Source organism: Cygnus olor, chromosome 2, assembly GCF_009769625.2.
Source record: "Cygnus olor isolate bCygOlo1 chromosome 2, bCygOlo1.pri.v2, whole genome shotgun sequence".
In the NCBI taxonomy this organism is placed as follows: domain Eukaryota; kingdom Metazoa; phylum Chordata; class Aves; order Anseriformes; family Anatidae; genus Cygnus; species Cygnus olor.
This window is the reverse complement of record NC_049170.1, coordinates 138,217,524-138,239,725: the sequence shown is the minus strand read 5'-3', so window position 1 is coordinate 138,239,725 and position 22,202 is coordinate 138,217,524. Positions and strand designations below refer to the sequence as shown.

Below are 22,202 nucleotides of genomic sequence, written 5' to 3'. Positions count from 1 at the left end.
TCTTTCCACATGTACATGTACAGGAGTTGAACTGCAAAAGTGGGATGTTTCTCAAGTATGTGCAAGCATAAGACCTAACATACTATTTAACTAACATATCAATACACTATTGTGCTTATATACATCAAGGGTTATCAAAATAACTTAGGGAAACAAAAAATAAATACATCTCTAAAGAGCTATGTCTGGGCTGAAGACAAAAATCCATTAAATAGTTACCAATACCTACAGATTTCAAGTCATTTGTAATCAAAAATCTGTTTTTTGCCGAATTAGTTGCAAGGTAAGTAAGGCACAACATTTAAACAAAGAGCAGCATTACAATATTTTTTAAATGTAAAAACCACATCCCCTTCTTGAAATACTCATATTTATCTGTTCTCCACACATTCTGAGCTCAGTCAGGCAATGACAGTACAGCGTGTATCTTTTTATTGGTAGTTTTAACATAACATACGTTACTAACGTGTGGTCAATACAAATTTTTAGTAGCACAGCCACCTCATTCTTAAATTCTGTAAGAAACCAAAACACAATTTGCTTTTGAGATTTCAAAACTTATTTTTTCAGCCACCTTTCCTTTGGATGAGAAAAAAAACCTCTCAGACTATCTGATGGAGGCAGCAAGTCTGCTAACCAACAACTGCAAAATACTTCAGGAAAATGTCTTTCTAGCCAAAAGGTTTTGGAGAACAGAGGGAGATTGAAAGGTGGGGGAGATAAGAGTGTTAATCTTCGAGATGTTTTCTCCTCCTAGCATTTCTTGAATCTACTCATAATAAGAATTTGTACAAGAAACACCTTGAGAGTTTGTTCTGAACCACTACATCACCTTTGGCCTAAACTAGTTTGAAGGAAGTTTTGGAGTAGAAAATATTTCTGAAGTAACCTAGGACTGAATCCCAGACACTAGCTATAACTTCTGCTCCTATGTTTCTGGGAATACACAGTGCAGAGCTCCCTTTTGAAACCAGCTCTGGGGCCCAAAGCACAACAAGGACATGGCCCTACTAGAATAAATCCAGAGGAGGGCCACAAAGATGATCAGAGGGCTGGAACACCTCTCCTATAAAGACAGGATCACAGAATCACAGAATCGTCTAGGTTGGAAGAGACCTCCAAGATCATCTAGTCCAACCTCTAGACTGAGGGAGTTGGGGTTGTTAGGCCTGGAGAAGATAGGGCTCTGGGGAGACCCCACTACAGCCTTCCGGTACCTAAATGGGGCCTACAGGAAAGCTAAGGAGGGACTCTTTGTCAGGGATTGGAGTGAGAGGACAAGGGGGAATGGCTTTAAAATAAAAAAGGGTAGGAATTAGGTGATCTTTAAGGTCCCTTCCAATCCAAATCATTCTATGATATGGTGATAATACTGGTTGAGCCAGGGGACATGGAGGTGGTAGCAGCAACCTCACTTCACTTGGACTGCCGGATCTGGCATCATCCATTTCCCTTTAACAGATCTTTAATTTTCCTGAAAGACAAGCGCTGCAAAAATTCTAAATGTTTTCATACTGGTGTGTATGAAAGTATTAAATCTAGACCATCTTGGTAATAACCCTAATAAAGGTTTGAAACCACTAGTGGTTATACAGCAAACGACAAAGTTGTCAGTTGGATGGGACCTCTATAGGTCACCTAGTCCAAGCAATCATCAACACGAGATCATCACTAACACCTAATTAGGTATGCTATGTCTTTGTCTAGCTAAGCCTTGAAAACTTGCAAAGGTAGGGATTCCTTAACCCTGCTGCGCAATTTTTTCAATGCTATTCAGATCTTGCAAGTCATAATTTGTGGTCTTTGTTACATGATCCAGCACTGCCAAAAAGAACGCGGTTCCATTATCTTTGAAACCGTCCTCCAAACATTTGTATGCTGCTGTTAAATTGTGCCTTTGTCTCCTTTCCAGCAGGCTAACCAGACCTAGTTCCCTCAACTACCTCCAATGGAAACATGCCTTATGTCCCTGACCCCTTATGTATCACCAGCCATCCACTAGACCCCCTCCAATTTCTGTACAACCCCGCTCGAACTGGAAGGTGCCACACTAGGTGCTGCATTGCAGGTGCAGCCCCACCACAAAAGGAGACCTAAGTAATCCTTGAGATGGATTTCACATGACTGTAAATTAAGCAAACATAAAACTCACCTCAGAAAGGAGGATGCAGGGAAATAAAAATCAGACAGCTTATTTAACCTCAATTTCAGATCAGAAAAGTGGGAAAATACCAAATCACAAAAGGTTACAGAAGTTAGTATGTATATAAAAATGAGATGAGGAACCGTGATGAGTAACTGGATACTGCAGAAAGACTGAGCGCCCAGCCAAAGGCAGTAACTACAATATGAATAGGGAATAGGAAAAATGTTCAGAATTCATCAACTGTTGTCATATATTGGAGAAACTAATTCTTATCTGGGAATTTCCTCATAATTCTGAGAGTCTCCATTCTATTCAGCCCCGAATAAACATTGAATTCAATGCCAATTAATGCCTACCTGCAGCTTCTAAATGAGCCACTGTCCTGGAAGGTCAGACAGACAAATTCAGAAAGATTTCTCTAGAATGAAAGGCTTGGCATGTTTTTACTGCTTTCACTGGTTTACACCCTTTCCCGCCCCCCCAACAGAGATTCACAATATCATACTGATAGTGATATCTAAATACAAGAGCCTTGCCCAGTTTCAAAAGACGAAAACCTTTATTAGCATTTTCCTGGTTCTTTTCTTAAATCCTTTACTGATAGTGCTAGTAAATCTTGGATTAAATCCTGAAAATAATTTAAATTAATACTCCATGCTAATGAAATAGCTTTGTATACTGAACACGGAAACCAAGAAAAGCAAATTGGGTTTGTTTCCTAACTTTAGGCAAAATAAACACATTCATTCGGGGAAACAAGTGAGAAGAAGGAAGATGAATATGCCAGCATTCAATACACTGAGCAAGTACTCATCCATACTACAGTGACCACAGTCATAAAAATATTGGATGTAGTCAATTGAAGAAGTCTTAACTTATTTATGAGCTAGCTAATCAACATCAAGATTCAGAAAAGTAAAGCATTCAGATCATGTACGTTGGTGACAACCTCTGCATTTTATCAATATTCTGGCTAAATTCATCCTTAATTTCTTCCTAAAATTCCTAGATGTTTTGCTAAAGCATGACAGGTAGCCAACTTCATTATTTACATCATCACATCTGGGACCTGCTATCTTCAGCAGTTTCACAACAGAAACACTTATTTATGAAACTAGATGAGAAACATATGCAGCCCTTTAAAAAAAACCAACCTCTGTATGCCACTGATTAATAAAGCCCTTAATAATCCGGTATTTTTTATTTCATCCAACAGCTTCACCTCTGAATGATCTTACGTTACAACATGACACCATATAAGGTAGCAAGGGTGGATGTTTCAGATGAGCGAAATATGGAAAAATTATCCTGTATGGGAAAATTAAATGCATCCAGAATTGGTGCCAAGGAGTGAAGCTTGGTGGCTTAGCTTACATCCTGGTTTCTAAGCATAAGCTATAAATACGCATATACACACAAAAAACATTTTGTCTGTTAACTACTCTAAGTAAAAACCTGGATTTAAAGGATATAGCTATATGCGCATTCACTAGCAGCACACTGTAGCATAATAAGGGTATTAATCTAACATACTTAACCAAAAACATCACAAATTTACCTGAATACTGGAAAACCTCATTCAGTAAAGCTTCGTTTACCGCCACAGAACTGCCACTTCCAATAGGATGACACCAGCTCTGGTAAATAGTTTGGAGCAGAAGGGTTTGAGCTCTAGTTGCTTGAACTGTCAAATTCGGAAGCTCAAATATGCATTCTGTTAGTGGGATGTGAGCACGCTTGTTCCTGTTTAAAAATATTGAGATAAAAAGAAAAATCATTACTTTGGTGCATAAGAATAATAATTCAAAAACTGAGTCACAGAATAGCAGACTGCAAGCATTTAGCCTGTAAGGACAGAGCTGTGTGCCTGTTAAAATTTCTTCTCATAAGAGCTGATTCTACTTATATTGAAATTCACCGTATATAGGAATTGTTACATTCTTTAACTTTACATCTTCCTGTAAGACAAGAAAGAGTATCAGATATTTTTAACTAATTTTCTCTTGGTTTTAACGTATGTAAACAAAAGCAAGTCACTCAAATAAAAGTGACACATAAAACTGTGCAACTACTAAAATCAGAGAATAGGTTAATTTTTTTTCCTGAAAACATTTTAAAGCTTACTGTGAATCAGTAAACAAAATGAAATGTATCTAGTGATCCAAAAACCCAAATAGGCAATATCCATACAACTAAATACAACTCACAAAAAAAAAAAAAAAAAAAAGAGTTCTGTACTTATCCTCGTATTCCATATTTGGCTGACAGATTTGGCTCAATAAGAGATTCCAAATAGGTACTAATATTTTTCAATGCTTTATAATCTGGTGAACAGTTGGGGATATTGGGATGACAGGGCAAGATAAAGGGCATTCTGTTTGGACATAAATTCTTCTGCATATAGTCCAGTACCAACAAGAGGGCTCTACAACAATTATCAAAAAGTCACTAAATTGCTTTCTCTTCCTAATATATATACTATATATTATACTAGCAGTATACTATTACCTAAAATTAAGCAATAGATTGACTTGCTACATTCAACAGAAACCACAACAGCTTTTCATTTCCACTCTGGAGCCTTTTCCTGCAGCATATTTACAACATTATCATCTTTGACCTAATCACCTCCTGCTCCATCACTGAGATGTACTCTTTGTGTTTCAGCACAATTTTCTCCAGTGACCCCAGAATATAATCCTCTGCACACAGATTAGCTTGTCTATATAGCTGCATTATAGGACAGTCCCTTTAAATATTCTGGGTGTACTTTTCAGAACCCTTCATAGTGTATTAGATTTAATTTAAGGTACTGGAGCATCTCTTATATGAGGAAAGGCTGAGAGAGCTGGGACTGCTCAGCCTGGAGAAGAGGAGACCCAGGGGGATCTCATCACTGTCTGTAAATCCCTGAGGGGAGGGTGCAGGGAGGACGGAGCCAGGCTGTGTGCAGTGGTGCCCAGTGCCAGGACAGGAGGCCCTGGGCACAAACTGGCCCCCAGGAGGCTCCCCCTGAGCACCAGGAGCACTTCTGTGCTGTGCGGGTGACGGAGCCCTGGCACAGGCTGCCCAGAGGCTGTGGGGTCTCCTCCTTGGAGCCCTTCAGAAGCCGCCTGGACGTGGTGCTGGGCACCCTGCTCTGGGTGTCCCTGCTTGGGCACGGGTGGCACCAGGTGGCTCCAGAGGGCCCTGCCAGCCTCAGCCATCTTGTGATTCTGTGTATATCTCCACCTTCAATAAAGTCATTTAGACACTAAATGTTGGAAGCTGGAAAGATCCGCTAGGAGAATAATGATGTTGTGACTGTTCTCTCTTTATATTTTTTCCAATTAGCTTTAATATTTCTTATGAATTCACATTTGCCATCCGATTCTTTTTAACCCTCCAAGATGTTCTCAATGCATCACATGAATATGTATTTTAAGTATTTAAAAGGACCACACATATAAATCACCCGGATGTTAACTTGCAAGCCAAGGGCATTCACATAAAATACTACAGTTCATAAGAAATTGAGGAGTGGCAGGGAGAATAGGGAGACTGAATTCTGGAGAATCTCCTCTGTTACAAGATTTTAGTTACAAGACTAATGCCACATGAAAATTAACAATATTAGGTTAATGGTCCATTAAGACTCAGAATCTTAAAGCTGCTGAAATTACTCACACAAGCCTTTAGCTCAGGAAAAAAAGGAAGAAATCTTTTACCAAAATCATCAAGGGAGGAGCTGAAAATGTAAAGACGTTCCCTTGCAGACCTTGGATGCTTGGAAGTTGTTTTTTTTTAATATCAGCAGAATCAAAGCCTTCCCTGGAACTGTCACAGAAGTCACAATACATTGCATCTGCTACCTGGCTCCATGGGAAAATTATTCCAACCATGTGGCCTAACACAGATAAGTGAGATCATACTATTAAGTGGAGACTCTTTATGAAGCTCCATGAATACAGAGGCAGACCAGGGGAAATGTGGTTCTTGATGTTCAAGCTCTAAAATCTCTAGCAGAATGAAGTGCCAAAAAGTTTGGTCAATAAAGAGATTTCCTTGCACATTCTGCCTCTGATCAGGAGAGTAACCCTTCTCCAAGAAGGCTGTGAAGGAAAAAACACACCACCACTTCTCCGGTTCATCACCATCATCATCTAGATGAAGAAGCAGAATAGCAGAGTATCTTCCTTGCTAACACTTCTAGCCCATAAGCTAGAGATAACTGCATGATGAATGAAAAATGGCTTGGAAACAACCATTCTGAACATCAGAAGGCTTGTATCAACTACCCTGTTGACACAGTGGTAGAGTCACAGGTAATGTCATCACTCTAAATCTGGACTTGCACAAACAAGCATTCACCTTAAGTCACAGGCAGATCTCCTCCCTTGATTCCTTTTGAACACCAGCAAACAGCCAACTGAAAATCTTTTTATCTCAAACAAGAGGAATTAATCTCAAACTTGACACACCTACAGTATAAATAAACATCCATCTAAGATGGCTGTCTAGACTTAAGGTAAAAGGAAAGAAAACCCAAGAAAGCATTTACAGGCAATACAGATCTAATTATTCTAGACCTGAGGATTATATGAACTGCTCTCTACTGGTCACTAGATCCCCCTTTGAAGGGAGTGGGAAGAAAATGATAATTATCTCAGCTGTGTATGTCTACAGCACAGATCAAAGTTTGGTAGATGAAGCCCATCTGCAACAGCTAATTCCATTGTGCCATGCTAAAAATAAAGGAATAAATGAAAAGCTGATTCGTATGACAGAAGACACCCATGAAAGATTGTCAGAGAATGGATGTAACTACAGAAAGAAGACAAAAAAATTGCATTTTGTAGCCTTCTGTAAAAGTAATCGCTATTTGTTAGACCAAGGTTATTCAGCCGTATAAAGTTTGGAATCAGGACAGCTGGTCTCAAAAACATGGAGAGGAACGGGAAGAAAAAAAAAAGCAGCAGCAGAACTGCCTCTGAGGTGTGACTCATTTGAAGCTAATGACAATTGTGCTGTCAGCTTTTCAATTTAAGCGGAAAAGGTGTGCACAGGTAATGGAGTGCATGCAGAAAGGAGTACATAAGGTGACTGTGTACTTCAGAAAATCCTTTCCTGCAGAACAAAATGCTACATACCCAGTAAATAAAAAGTGATTTTAAAACTCGAGGTTAAACCAATAAAGTCATTTACTCTGGTGTAATCCTACTCTTATGTAGTATTCTTAGGTAGAAATCCTGAAAATGAGATATGGCTGTTAGCAAAGATTTTGGAGATATATCAAAAGAAATGTAATGCGTGGTGACATCAATCTGAATGTTTCCTAACATTGCTTTTATCAAGCCATTTACTGTGATTTTCTGCTACTTAGCTCATTGCAGAAGTGCACTGTAACTTCTTTTCTCCTTTATGTCATTAATAAGTGATATTTTCTACTTTTTCTTCTCATTTCTCATCACCATATAGGATTAACATTAAGTATCTCAGAAAAAGATTTCAAAAGACAGGTTCCCTAATGTAAAATTTAGAATGAAGGAAAAAAAAGAAAAACTTTTTCAACAATATTCAGGACAAACACAACTACACCATTATTCCATCTAAAATAACACATTTGTATTAACAAACTCATGCACTATAGAGAGTTCTGTGAAGACCTGTCACAACAGTAGCATACAATGCAGCAGTGGAAAAGATTTTGCTTTAAAAGTTTGGCTATTCATTTAATACATATTACAGCTACTGTACTGAACTATGTGAAACTTAGAAGTTTCACATAAAATATCCCCTCATGGATAATATCAGCGTATGAAATATTTTCTTTGAAATAATATGCAAATTCTAAGCCTATTGTATTTTAACAATCCCATAGGAATACAGTGGACTGTTCTTTTTCAGATGACTTTATAGGATAGGAAGTTGAAGAAAATAAATCCTTTTTTACAGAAAAAAAAATCAAGTCCATAAAGGTGTGGGGAGGGGGAAGGTATTGGACCATGTGTGCAGCAAATGTTGCTTAAGGAAATTTTAACTAGGCCTGGCTAGTGATGAAAGTGCATTTATAATTCAGGATTTATTATGATAGTTTTGAAACACAAATAATGCATTTAAAAGAACTTAAAATACAAGCTTGCTACCAAACTGCACCTGTTAATACAGAAAATCTCTCATTAATAAGGTACTGAGCTATATTTAACCGTATTTTATGACCCAAGAGATATATTCAAGCAATAAATGAAAATACAATTATTTATATTTTTCAATAAACCAAGTCAGATCTATGTTTCAGTACTGTATCATTAAATTTGCATTAAGCAACTGAATGTGACTTCATATCAAAACTCATCACCACATTAAAACAGTTACGAAAGTTGGATTCGAAAACCACTACTTCAACTGCACTGTAAAACTGTAACAATACAAATAATTATTTCTTGAATCTTTACACTCAAGAGTTAAGATGCAGCTCTGAACATATGTTCATTTAACTGAACAGGTTAAAAAACTACCAATTCAAACACTCTTCTCTAGGGGAAAATAAATCCTAATGTAACTAGCGGGATAGACTACTCATTAAAGCTCAACTTGGACAAATTCCAGAATAAATTTAAGGAAATATGAACAAGCAAGTCTTGCTGTGTAGTGGCATGGAGTGAAAATGAATCTGTCCTAATTAAATGATTTCTAAATACACTTCGGTTGTACCCAGTTTGCTGACAAACTGTAATACAGACTTGCTGAAATATTTGGATAAATCTGGCGTACCATTAAAGAAAATAGTTTTCTTCGCGATTTTTGAATGAAAACACGAATTGGTCCTTATTATACACCACGCACAGGCACCAATATAACCAATCCATGTTAAGTTCACAGGCCTGCTATGAAATATTTTCAGTTTGTAGACTTCAGGAACAGCAACTCATTCTTTTAAAATCAACACCTCAGAATGATTGAAAGAATATAGTGGTGAACAGCTGGCTCCAGAGGTTTATACAGAGTCCCTAACTGCAAAGCTGGAACCTGCAAAATGTTTCCAAAAATTTAATTTTTGTTATTACTCATATCCTGTACAGTAAAAAACTATTAGTTCATTTTTTCCAAAATAACAAAAACAGTAACCTGCTACTAGAACCCAGCAACTGTGTCTTAGAAGAACCTGAATGCAATTTAAATGCCTAAATAACTTCACTCAGCATTTGTACACCTTTCCTCCTATGCAAACAGAATATGTATGCTGGCTTTATACTTGACAGGAACAAAGGTTTCACCTACACACATACACCAAATACGTATTCCTATTTAATCTGATCCTTTATATCAAGTTAAAAAAAATGATCATTTTGATCCTTTCACTTAACATCATTTAAGTAGCTGCTGTTGGGTAAGACAAACAAATATCAAAACTCTGAAGGCAGCCTGCAGGTAGAAGAAGAAAGGGAAAGGAATTTAACCACTACAGTTTTGAATTTATTTAGTTTTTTTATGCACAACTTATGTCACTGTTCCTCACAATAAAGAACAGTCATATCACACAGCCACATACACTGCCACAGGTTTTAGTCTTAAGAAAATAACAGTTATTTGTGCTAGAGAACCAAGTCTTAATTCCACAAAATAATTAAACCTATTTTGGAACACTTAATTCCAGAAACATCTCCAAGACTCATGCCTTCGAAACCTCTTCTGCTCTTCTGTAGATTTCCCTGAAGGATGCATGACCTCTTAAATCATCTCTTATGCAGGTGAGACAGCTGTAGCTATCTTCTTTCTCTTATTTGTACGAAATACTGCTAATCATACAATTTATTGCAAGGGAGAATACAATTAACTTTGAGATTTATCAACTTTTTTTTTTTTTTTAAGAATAAAAAACTCTGTAAATAATTTCAGATATGGGATTAGAAGAGAACAATACGATCATTTCTAAGCTGACTATTGTGTAGCTTTTCATTTGTTTAGCATCAGTTCTGGAATTGAAATTGTCAGTGATGAAAAAGTCTTTGTGAAGTGTTAATTCATACAAGAACTTCAGAAAAAAAGATTTCCTTCAAACAACTGTGAAAATAAAACAAAGCAGGCAAAGTCCAAACTTAAGTATATCTTAGCAAGAGACTGGAAAAGTTTCATTCTCAGTTCTCAATGAAGTGGGAGTTTTAATAGAACAATAGAGTTGTTCAGCAAAGAAAAAATAAACGCATTATTACAAGAACAAAAATGATTACTAAAATCAAATAGCATCTAAAAAGGAAGAAATCTTACCAAGACAAATGCAAAGCAAAAAAAATGCAAGAATATGGACATGCATGTTAGGAACTGTAACCTTGGTTCACTTTTACATTATTTAGGTTGCTTTGTTACAACCAGACATTAAAAACGATGATCGATACATGAGAATAATATTACTGGTTTGTGAAGCAACCAGGAAGAGAGAAGCAGTGACCTCAGTGGGATGGTTACTGTCACTTTATCTGCTGTGCGAAAACACTAAAGGGAGCAAGAAAAAACAAACACCTGGAACGTGAGGACAGGAGATTCTTATTTTTTGTAGGTTTGAATCCAGCCACACCAAACGTCAGATGAGTCTTTCTATCCACTGGAATAAAAGTTTGAGAAGGCAAGAAAGCAGTCTACCTCCACTATGAGTTCACTCATAGGCAACATGCCCCAAAATGCAACACATTTCAACTAAAACCCTTGTTGACAAGGGAAACTTGTTGAACAAAGGAAAACCTAAAAAAGGGTTGGGTTTTCAGTCTTATTTATGGACACGTTATAAACAAAGGTGGCAGCTGAACCTGTAATGCAGGAACTCATTAAACCCACAGCTGCATTAGAAAAACCATATTTAGGAAGTTTAGATCAAATTTGGCTTCCTGGCTTGCTTTGCTCATGAGTGGAACAGATACCAAGGATCTGCACTCTCAAATTGCAAGTGGAAGTCAGTCACTAAGTACTACTTCCTCCTTCCAGAAAAACTCCTTTTCTAATCACTAGTTAATACTTGTCTCCAGAAAGAACCATTGAATTGATATACGACAACTATGAAATAATACAATTCCAAATTCTCTGCTCTAAGTAGATTACAATATGAGCACTCAGCCTTGTCTAGTCCTTAATATATGTGGTTAGCTTTACACATATCAACCACCAACTGAATCTTGTGCATGAAATTATATCTTTGAAGAGTTGTATCTTGACAATTCAGGTGTTTGGGGGAAATCAGAAAACAAGGGATAAGAAACTTATCTCACAGAATGTGATTAATGACAATTTTTTCTTTACTCACACATTAGATATCTATTCTTTATTTCTGCAAGATGGTCTGCCATTTTTTTTTTTTTTGAGTCTAGAAATCTTATTGTCGTTTATTGTGGTTATTAATGGAGAAAAGGGAAGGGATATGACATTTAGCTGCATTATGTCCAAAAGGATGCAAATATAAGGACCAGGAGAAATTTGACATTTGTAACTATGACAAAAGATCAAACCATACTAAAAAAGATGAAGAAATCTGAAAAGAATTATTTCCTATACGGAACCACTGGCTTTATGAAGGTGGTATAGAAGGAATCAGACACTGAGCGCTTTCACAGCTACTATTTGAGGTGTGCCTGGTCTCTTTTGAGGAGAGCTAGTCTGCTGGTAAATGATTTCCTGGGGAGGTGCGGGGGATGCAAATCCATGGCAACTTGGAGATGTTGCAGCTGAACAACTGCAAATGACCAAGACCACCAAACAGCTAAAGGTAACAAGGTAAAAGTAAAAATTACTACTATCCATAAACCTCCAAAGAGCAAAAGATTTGTGTTTATAAAGAGAAAGAAAGAAGAAAGCATTACTTTTTTGTAGCTTTCCTAAATCAAGTATCATTGCTTTAGATACTGTAGTGTAATCCAATCTCAGCAGCCACAGGGGTGGAACAGAGCTCGGGGAGCTGCCGTCCCATAAAGTAGCCTACTTTACTGTCCAGACACACAGCCTCTCCCCCTCCCTCTCCCTTTTCCTCTCCTCCTTCCCCCTCCACACACTCCCAGAAGCAGCAGCAACAGCCTTTAAATCAATCCTCTAAACCTGCCACACAGAGCCATTTGGTTGCCATTAGCAGGTAAAACAGGGAGCCAGGAGGGCTCAGAAACATGTTGGTGCTCACTGAGGAAAACTGCATTGACAGAGTCATCTGCAGGACGCAATGGCACGGAACAAGAGTTAGACACGAAAGCTGCTGCCATCGGACAAGGAGATTCGTGCTGAAATTGGCGTTATCAGGAGAGGAAGAGTTGTGACTGCGGCTGCCCTGAGAAGAGCCGTGACTTCCATTTTCCTTTCATGCTGTCTGAAGTAAAAACATCAACTCTTACAGAAACCACCCCCTCCAACCTGGGGGAAATTCACACAGTCAATTCAGCAGCTAATAGCACAGTCATTTACAGGATATTTTTATAATGCTGAATTACTATCAGCACAAATAAGGATTTTTTTTAATACAGATTTCTATCCAATATGGTCTTTTAAAATTGCACTCCCCATTTTGTTTTTAAGTCAAGTTACCTCTCCTATTTCTAGGGAAGCTGCAAAATTTGGCAGATCAAATACAGATTAGTTACCTCCTAGTAAATTTATTTCAAAAGGTAGAGATATTTAATTTCTTAGCCCACTCCAGTCTATTAATGATTTCAAATTTCCGACTCTCTTTCTACCCCAAAGTTGCATACAACTTCCATCTTTGCTATTTCTTACAATTCTTTGGAAATTATCATACATGTTTGAAGATTACATATACATTATTTAAGACAAATAACCTGAAATCCTCCCCAGTTCATGGGCTCTATCTATGGGGAAGACATTCCCATTTGCTAGAGCACAGCTGACCAGATATGACCCTACCCTGTAGACTGGAAACGTCAGAAAAACTGTAGTCCAGAGCCCTACTTTATGGGGACGAAAAGTGGCTACCCCATAAATCCGATCCTTCTCCAAAGGATGCAGCTGTGAGGATTTCTCAGGAATGCAGATATGGGGAACAGAGGCTTTGTTTTCTTCTCACCTGAAGACATCTCCTGAAGTAAGGATATTAGCGAGTCTTGCAAGCTAGGAACAGTGGCTCCTTCCTCCGAGATGGAGGAATGTGAGGAGAAAGGATTGAAAAGTAGCCTCTTCCTGGGGAGCAAGGATGAGGAAATGCTTTGAGCAGGAGCAGTCACAAGGACAGATCCACAGACTTCGCTGTCTCACAAAAAGCTGTCTAGGTAATTTAGCATCCTCCTAATCCTTGTGGAAGTGGTAAGACGGAAAATGATAGAAGAGCATACTGTCATACAAGAAGGAAAGAGACACAAAAAGGGCCACAGTTTTATCTTCTCCTCTCAGGTTTCACAGGACAGGAAGAAAAGAAAAAAAAATCATGGGAGTTTAACAGATTTTGGATGAAGGAACAAGAATGAAGAAAAGACACCAAAAAAAGAAAAGATTTTAAAAAGACAGAAAATACGAAGGAAGAGAAACATTGTTTGAGTATTTCTAACAAAATGCCCACAAGATGGGAAGAAGAACATAAGGAAAATGCTCAAGTGTAACCTCCCACAAATGCTAACATACACACACACCTCTCCCCTCCTTTGCAAATTTCTCACATACACCACTTCAGACTGTTTTAATTCATCTCTAAGTAGTCACATGAAAATTGGTAGAAACTGGAAAAAATGTGACCAAATCTAGGTAACTTTGCCTGGTTAGACATTTTCTTGAAGATTATTAACAGTTGCAAAGTTGTTAAAAGCTGGTCCACAGCTCTCCAAGAGAAGCACAAAACTACCTTTTTGTTTGAACTCTGAGAAGTTCAAAGATCTTTGAAATTAACACAGTTTTCAATTCCCTGCCGAAGATTCAAGAGTAGAACAGAACCCTGACTTCAAGTAAACACTAAGAACTGACCTAAATAAGAAACTCTGTCCAAAGACATAAGCTGGATTTTCTGTGAATTTTTTCTGTTAAACACTTTTGTATATTTCCTATTTTGTTTCATAAACTGATAAAATCTTTTGTTGGTAAAAGATGCATTTAGAGTGAGAGACTTAAGGCTGCTTGAAATTCTGCCAAATTTTTTATAGTTTTGTTTTTATAGTTTTTATAGTTATAGTATAGGGACCAACCATGCCAAAAGCTCTCCATAGTCCGAAGCCTGGTTCTATCTTTCTTAGTTTTATTTATGTTTTCCCCTTTTGGGGAGGGGAAGTGAAGGAAGGAACAGCAATAGGTAGGTGTGTGGACTCGAACTGAGCCACGACAGGCCACTGTTTTCTGGAATATTTTATTTAGTAGTTTACACATAGTCGCAGAGATTAAATTTCTCTTCATGATTCAATGATACAATGAAAGGAGCAAAAAAAAAATGAAGCAGCAAATTGCAGGCAAAATTCTGGGGAAAGAAAGGCCAAACTCTGTGTGTAACGAATTGCTACCGATGGACCTACAGAGGCTCGAGTTGACCCAGGTAAAGACTCAAAGCAAGAATCACTGAAAATCCTAACCATTTTTCTACAGATGGTGGTAACACTATGTATTCACCATATGCAATCACTTTCCTTGGACAGATATTAGTTAATAGGCTTAATTCATTTTCAATGAAGAGCCTTGACAATTAATTAGTCTAAATAATTACACTAGGAACACTACAGATGACCAACCTTTGCAGTCGGCTTGGCTGATTTTCCTCCTCACAGACAATACTGAAAAATACAACTGCTTCCAATTTACATTGATTAAAAGTTCACTTTTAACAGATTTGCTGAATGCTGTCTGCCACATCTGCTGAGAAGCAGTAACTTTAGATCTGGACTTGATTTAAAAAAAAAGTTAAACTTGAGGTTTCTAACTGAAGTTAATTTGTAGTCACAGTAATCAAGCTGCAAGTCATGTGGCAGAACGCAAAACCCCTCCTGGATAGAGGGTCCTTCTTGGTAACTGACTACAAGTCTTTCCAGAAGAGCACAGCTGAAAAGTGCCACAAAATGTTTCTGTTGAACCTTGATATATTAATATCAGTGCAGATTAAAAAAGATTCCACAGCATTAGCAAAGATTCCTTAAGCACCTTCATCCTTATACACGAGCACATCGTACTTAAGCTTTTATAATGAAAGAGATGTTATCAATGAAAGATCATCCTCTTGTCAAAACTATTAAGCACCCTAGAATGCTGTTCCCAATTAACTATGATATATTCATACACCTACTCCTCCAACAAAGATGCAGAGCCGCAGTGAAAGCACACACCTACCAAAAAACAGTCTGATTTAGTGTTATGGTTTTTTATGCATTTCCTAGGTGATGGCATAGAAGTGCATAAAGCTGAAGTAATTCAGCATACTACCTAGGCTGATTGTTCACATCTGAAGCAATTTGACACAACCACCTCTTCAGAACCCAAGAGAATGCCTGTTTCTGTCAGTTCTTGCACAGCCCATATCACTGGCATATCTCAGCAGTTCAAGCAGGTTTTCACAAGTGCTAAGTAACTCACATGACTCTGTCTCCGCTGTCCCATACGCCGATGGCATCTGTTCAGGCATGCAATCTCAGATATTTTCCGTTTCGAAGGATACCCTGAATTTTCATCTGGCAGTTAGATCCAATTACTGACATAACTAATAGTCACAACTGAATGCTACGAAATGAGTTTCATGTGTTTTCAACCTGTTTCTGCTTCTGACCCAGGAACTGAGCATGCCCCTCAACTGCCCATGTGAAACATAATCCACGTTCAATCTAAATTGACATTGCTCTTGATTTACTGTGACTAGTCAATAAAACAGGCTGCCAAATTCAAGACCCAAGTGTCAATTTATTGGAAAACTTCCTAGATTTATGATCTAATGTTCACAGTCTTTGGATATCTGCCTCTGTGTTTCTTGCCAGCAAGGTCCACTTGCCTCTTACTAGCACACAATTGCACTGAACTGCACAATGACTGCATCTCACAACCCTCAAGCTCACAAACCTACTGCAATTTCTAGTTCAAAGCTGCATTACTCCACTGAACTTGCCCTGACAAAAGGCTTCAGTCAATTCTTATAAACTTGTACACTTTTAATCCTCTCTTTTTTAATCCGCCTTATATACTTTTAATCCTCTCTTTAGCATGCAGCGAATCCTAAGAGGTCCTATTGTCATCACAGTAGTACCTTGCTGGCAAAGGCCACAACAGCAGGAGCTAATTTCCTTGCCAAACAACCCCCTTACTGTTCAAGCCACATCTTCATCCACCACATTACCTGTGGATCAACATTAATCGCTCTCGCTCTGGTCAATTCATTGTGAGAGTACACAGGATCTTCAAGATGACCAAGAAGGCACACATGAGCAGATGCACATCTTAACTTACACTGAAGCTTATAATGCCCTTACTGGATACTGTAAAGAGTCTACTGATGATGAATTCTGCTAATCAGAGTTATGTGGCACACCAATACATGGCTCTGATTAAACTAGGGATGTTTGCTTTTCTGGGGATACATAACAGAGGAAAACAGAAGCAAAGCCTTATAAAGATTAAAACGCCTTTATAGCAAGAAAGCAGTACACTAAGCAGTAGTAACACGAGGTCTTTAGAATCCTCCCGTATTTTGTAATGTCAAGTTATAAATATTAAAAGTTAAGATAAAATGATGTGTACAAAACATCCATTTGACATCTACGTGGCAACAGAATCAAAACAAAAGCTAGAAATTAAGAGGTAAAAAAACTCAAAATGCAACAGGCTGCTGGCAAAGCATGTTAATCAATGTCCTGGTATAATTGTTAGCCAAAAGGAGGTTATAACCTAGCATGTCAATCTAATGCAGATGTAACAGAATCTGGAGACATAGTAAATATTTACCTTTACAGGTAAATCTGTGTTGAAATATTAAGAGCTGCTACATTAACATCAATATTCTTAAGGCTTCATAAAAACAAAGTGTACATAAACACACATATATATCCTGCATGAGGATCACTGTATCTAGATTTCTGCTGCAATCTTTCAGTATTTTCAGGACACACATTAATAAAATAACTCAACACTAATCCTTAGCTTTAACAAGCGAAACAAGTGTCATCATATCTGTGGGCAGCTGAGATGCCCAGCATTTGATGCATACAACTTTTAATAAGAAAGCAAATCTTGCAGCTTTTGTCAATAATGGACAGATCTTAATAAAAGCATTGAAGGAAATAGAAGAAATATGAAGACAGTAAAATCTTCAAACCGGGTACAGTGGGTCATATTGAGCTCTATCTCATTACTAGCCTGGACAAATCTAAACTTGTTCTCAAGGTTCAAGAAAGCTCCTAAGTCCTACATTCATGTACTGAGTTTGTTCAAGATGTAATTAACTCCTAACTTGAGTACTTTATCCAAGGGTAATAGTGTTCACTGCACGCAAATATTTCAGCACTCCTAATATTAGTTTTTTAAAAAATTAAGCAAATCTCCAAAACTAGCTCTGGTCTCAAAATAAGAAAGAAGAGACTCACTCTTAACCCTTCAAAATGGACTACTGGACTAAATAACTGAATGGAAAGGATGCAGAGAGCGACCACGTCACCCCAATTTATATCCATACTCCACCAGGTTTCAGAGTCTCAAAGGCTGTCACAGATGAAGACGGTGACAACCTCCCCAGAACTGACAAAGGATGACGAGAGGATAGAATGCTTGTCACAGGAAGGGATTATAGAGAATACCAACCAAAAAAAAAAGAAGAAAAATCAATAAAATGACACACACAACTGGACCAATTTCTAGCTCATAGAACATATGGATGACACAGTTCAGATTTACCCCGATATCAGAAAAACAAAGGCTATTCAAAATCGACATTCTTTAATGTATTTAAAATTCTTTAAATACACAATGAAGTAGTACTTTATAAGTGACAGAGGGTTATAACACTGAACTGTCCTACCCTGAGTTGTCTCATCTGTTACTACAGAAATTGTAGCCAAAAAGAAAAAAAAAATCAGCTAATTCCTCTCAAGATTTCTGTTTGGCCATAAACATTCTTGTCATTCATTCTGGGCTTTTAACCATATTCTGCTAATTCTCAGTTGTTTTTAGACATCCTCCTGAAAGCTTTGAAAGCTGCTTTACAATCTGGCATGCAACACTATATAAAGTAGTTGTAAAATATTGACATTAACATAGTATTTTGCATCTTGTTATGCTTGACAAAAACAAAAGACCAGATGTTTTTATTTAAATATAAAAATAGATTAGGTATACAACAATTTAAAAGATGTCAAAGACGTAATTAACTAGTGAGCTTGAGCAAATTTCTTTTACAAGAAGAAAGTGTATTAACTGAAATTAAAACAGACATCAATCTAGCAAATAAAATGAAACAGCACTTTTGCTACATTAATGGTTGTTTCCTGACATTTACTGGGTTGATGTTGCTCAAATTTTATCTATTCAAAAGTTAGCAATGGTTATCAGCTAAAGTTTTTAAAAATAAATACCACTACAATATTTAATATACAATATACATTTTGAGATTATTATATTGAAACTAGAAAAGAAAGCTATTCTACTGATTTATGTCAGAAATAAAGTTGAGATTTTCACTGCTAACTCAAAACATACTACCTGAGGGATTCCATAACAGTTCATAAAATGTCTTTGTTTTTAAAAGGTATGGTCTGTGGTATATATTTTCTAGCAAGAAATAGAAGAACATATGTAGCATCAGATGTGTGTACTTTAAGAAACTCTGGAATGTGAAATCTAAAAATCCAAATAAAGCAGGTGGTATAATTTGGGGGGGAAAAATGAATTTAAGTTTAATGACATTACCAGGTTATCCTACCAGACTAATTCTCACTCACTGCATGACTTCAATGAAGCTCTCAGTCTTCATGCTGATTTCGATTTAGTTCAAGTGCTATTTGATGTATTTCATCTGGAGTTTTATTCACTTCAAACTACACTTCATTTAACCTGGCTGCTGCTGTACTCATTTGTTTTTCTACTTTATTACCCGTAAATTGGTGTTGCTTAGTTTAGATAAATTGTTGGAATAAATTAACTTTATATAATTATTTCACACTGTTAATAAATAAACAGCCTTTAGAAAGATCTCATGTCACAGAAAAAAGTGAGAAAGCTGCTATGATTTTTTTTTAAATACTCTAGTATTGGTCTCACAAGATCTACTAATAAATGCTGATAGACGATTTGCTATTTTAAGGCAGCAGCATTGCCCCCACCCCTTCAACTACTGCTTGTTTTTATTTTTCCATGTTATGAGTCTACCTGGTTTTAGTCTACCATACTCCATTTTCCAGCTGGGCACACATCATAATATGATGGGGGGAGTGGGGAGAGAGAGAGCATGAGACAAAATGTGATGGCAAGCATACAACAGCGCGTGTGTGACAGAGCACAGGAAACCAAGCATGAGCAAGACATTGAGTGCAGTAAGTGCAAGCACATGTGAAAGACAGCACACGTGCACTCACAAGAAAGCACCAGGACTTGGATACCATGAACTTGTCAGACAAAGTATTTTTCAACCATTTTTCATCTCTAAAATAATAATTTTCCACAACTACCAAGGGGTCTTACAGCATACTACATAAACCTAAGTTTGTGTAACACAAATTTATTTCTATGGTATACTAATACGGAACACAAACCAGAAATAAATGTTAAATGCCAGTTAATTGTCAGCTGTCAATCCTACCGGAGTCTGAAAGTGCTCTGATTACCAAGTGCTGAATATTGCTTACCCTGGTTTATTTATTTATTCATTTATTTTAGCGAAACACCACAACAATACAGCAATTCATTTGAAGTGGTTAGTACTCTTATGATTTATTGATGGAAAATATGAGAAAGTCAATTAGGCTGCTACCACCTGGTGGTGTTCTGATTATGCTAAAAACCTCTTATATTTAGCATGGTATCAAGGCTTGTAAGAGAAAACCTAGTATATTCTGAATATAGAACTAAGAACAAACTCAGTAGTAGTCTTTTTTTTTTTTTTAAGTAATCCATTAAGCTTTGACAAACAAATCACTGTGACAAATCAGCAATGCAATGCAGAACGTTTGAAGCCAAAATATTTAACAGATTACCCTGCTTGCCTGTTATTTTATGTAAGGTTCCTCATAAGGATTTAGTCATAAATAAGTATTAGAGGCAGCTACTGCTCAAAATGAGGGAAAAAGAATAGTAATGACTTGTCCAACACATTGGCAAAATGCGTTCTCTTGAAAATATTTTTTATAAATACAATTCAAAGCGATAATAAAACAAAAAGAACTATTATACACTGACATGTATGATCACAAGATTTAATTTTTAGAGATAAATTTAAATACTGAATTTCCATGTCATTACAGTACACAATAAGGTATTTTATATAGCTCATTTCATAGTAAAGCACAGAATTGTTTTCAGAATGAAAATATTTGCTTTCAAAATCTGAACTACTACTAGGAACTTAATACATGATCACAATGTTAAAAATACTTTAAACCATAACAAACATCAGAAATAACCATCTAGTAGAGACTGTTCTTGGGGAGGGAATTTTTTCTTTTTTTTTTTTTTTTTTTTTTTTTAACTTTGTTGAGTTTAAAACAGACCTGACCTGTTCAGTTCAACCCATGAAACTTTCCATCATTATGTAACTTTAGCTTTTGTATCCACCCAATGAAAACTGGAAATTGGTTCACAGGAATTCTACGAGGCCTAAAAGAAATCCATTTACTACAGAGTTTGCATGGCCTGTTCTCTCAACAGTCTGAAATTCTGATTAACAGGCATCCTTACAGAGAAAATTATTAATGGCAACACACTTAATAGTAGAATATGATAGGAAAGACAAAGAGACGTTTAGGGAACTATATAGCTTGGAATTTTTAAACCATTCATTATAAACACAGAACTAGTTGAGTACATTACTTAAATCACTATACATTGTTCATACTCACCAATATTTAGGAAACTTGATCAGCTTGCCATAAAGAGCAGTACTGAAAGAAGGAATAACTGGCACGGGGAAGCAGTACAAGCCTTTACTGTCCAAAGAGGTCAGTGCTGCCTGAAAACCAAATACCTGAAAAAAAGGCAGTTGGTCAGTGTATACTATCACAATTAGAACATTTCAAAGTATTTGTATAACTTAATATATAAATTGATCTTTTGAAAATATAAGCAATAAATATGAAAAATAAATATGAAAAATAAATATTAAATAAATTTTGTATTTTTAGGTTATTCCTTTTTGCCCAAATAACCGAGAAGTTCTGACTAACTAACTAACTAATAATATCCCAGTAGGAATAAATAACAAATATTTTCTTTGATCAAAAAATCATGTTAAGTATGCTCTGCTGAATTGTTTAAAGACAATCAGTTAAAATACATTATTCTATATCAATCAAATATGGAGATTGCACATTGTCTTTCATTTAAAGAACATTTTTTGTGATTACAGCAACAATAGCCTAAAAAAATGATATTTAAGGAAATAAGAAAAAAAGCTTTGCAAATTATCTTCTCAATAAGACAATCTAAAGAAAGGTTCATCACAATTGTTCTCCATTAATTTTCCCTGTTCAGTACGGAAAATGGACAGTTGTAACTCTCAAAATTATACTCCACATTTTGCAAATGCTGATCAAACAGCTGCTAAAAACTTCTTGAACAGAAAATCCCCATAAACTGAAAAACAAATAGATGAATTGCAATCTAGTTATCCCAATCGCTTTCAATGTGATGGGAGTAAACGTCACCCAGAAAACTGAAAGCTTGCCACATTATTTTGGGATCGTGTTTGTGATTTATATACACTGTAAGATTTGTTTATTTTTTTATTAAGATATCAGCACACAAGTGAACAGCTAACTGAAAATTTTAGCAAAATTAACAGTAGTACATATTTACATTTAAGTAGCACTCAAAAGCCTTTCAAACTGCCTAAGCACAAAGCTCATCCTAAAAGTCTCGGAAGTCAATTTTAAAACTCCTCTTTAGTTTTCACTTTTTCATTCTACTATAATCTCAGCAGATGGCAACTTAATAA

The 22,202-nt window shown here is 36.6% G+C and overlaps 1 protein-coding gene across 6 annotated transcripts in view; it reads right to left on the bottom strand.

The window, feature by feature from the left end:
- VPS13B (vacuolar protein sorting 13 homolog B) overlaps positions 1-22,202 on the bottom strand; it is a 473,584-nt gene that overhangs the window by 364,999 nt on the left and 86,383 nt on the right. For all 6 annotated transcript variants that reach the window (XM_040548605.1, XM_040548603.1, XM_040548600.1 and 3 more), the window contains exons 16-17: positions 21,109-21,233; positions 3,705-3,889 (exon numbers count right to left, since the gene is read on the bottom strand). In XM_040548605.1, coding sequence (XP_040404539.1) covers positions 3,705-3,889; positions 21,109-21,233 — 310 coding nt within the window. The remainder of the gene's footprint in view (positions 1-3,704; positions 3,890-21,108; positions 21,234-22,202) is intronic.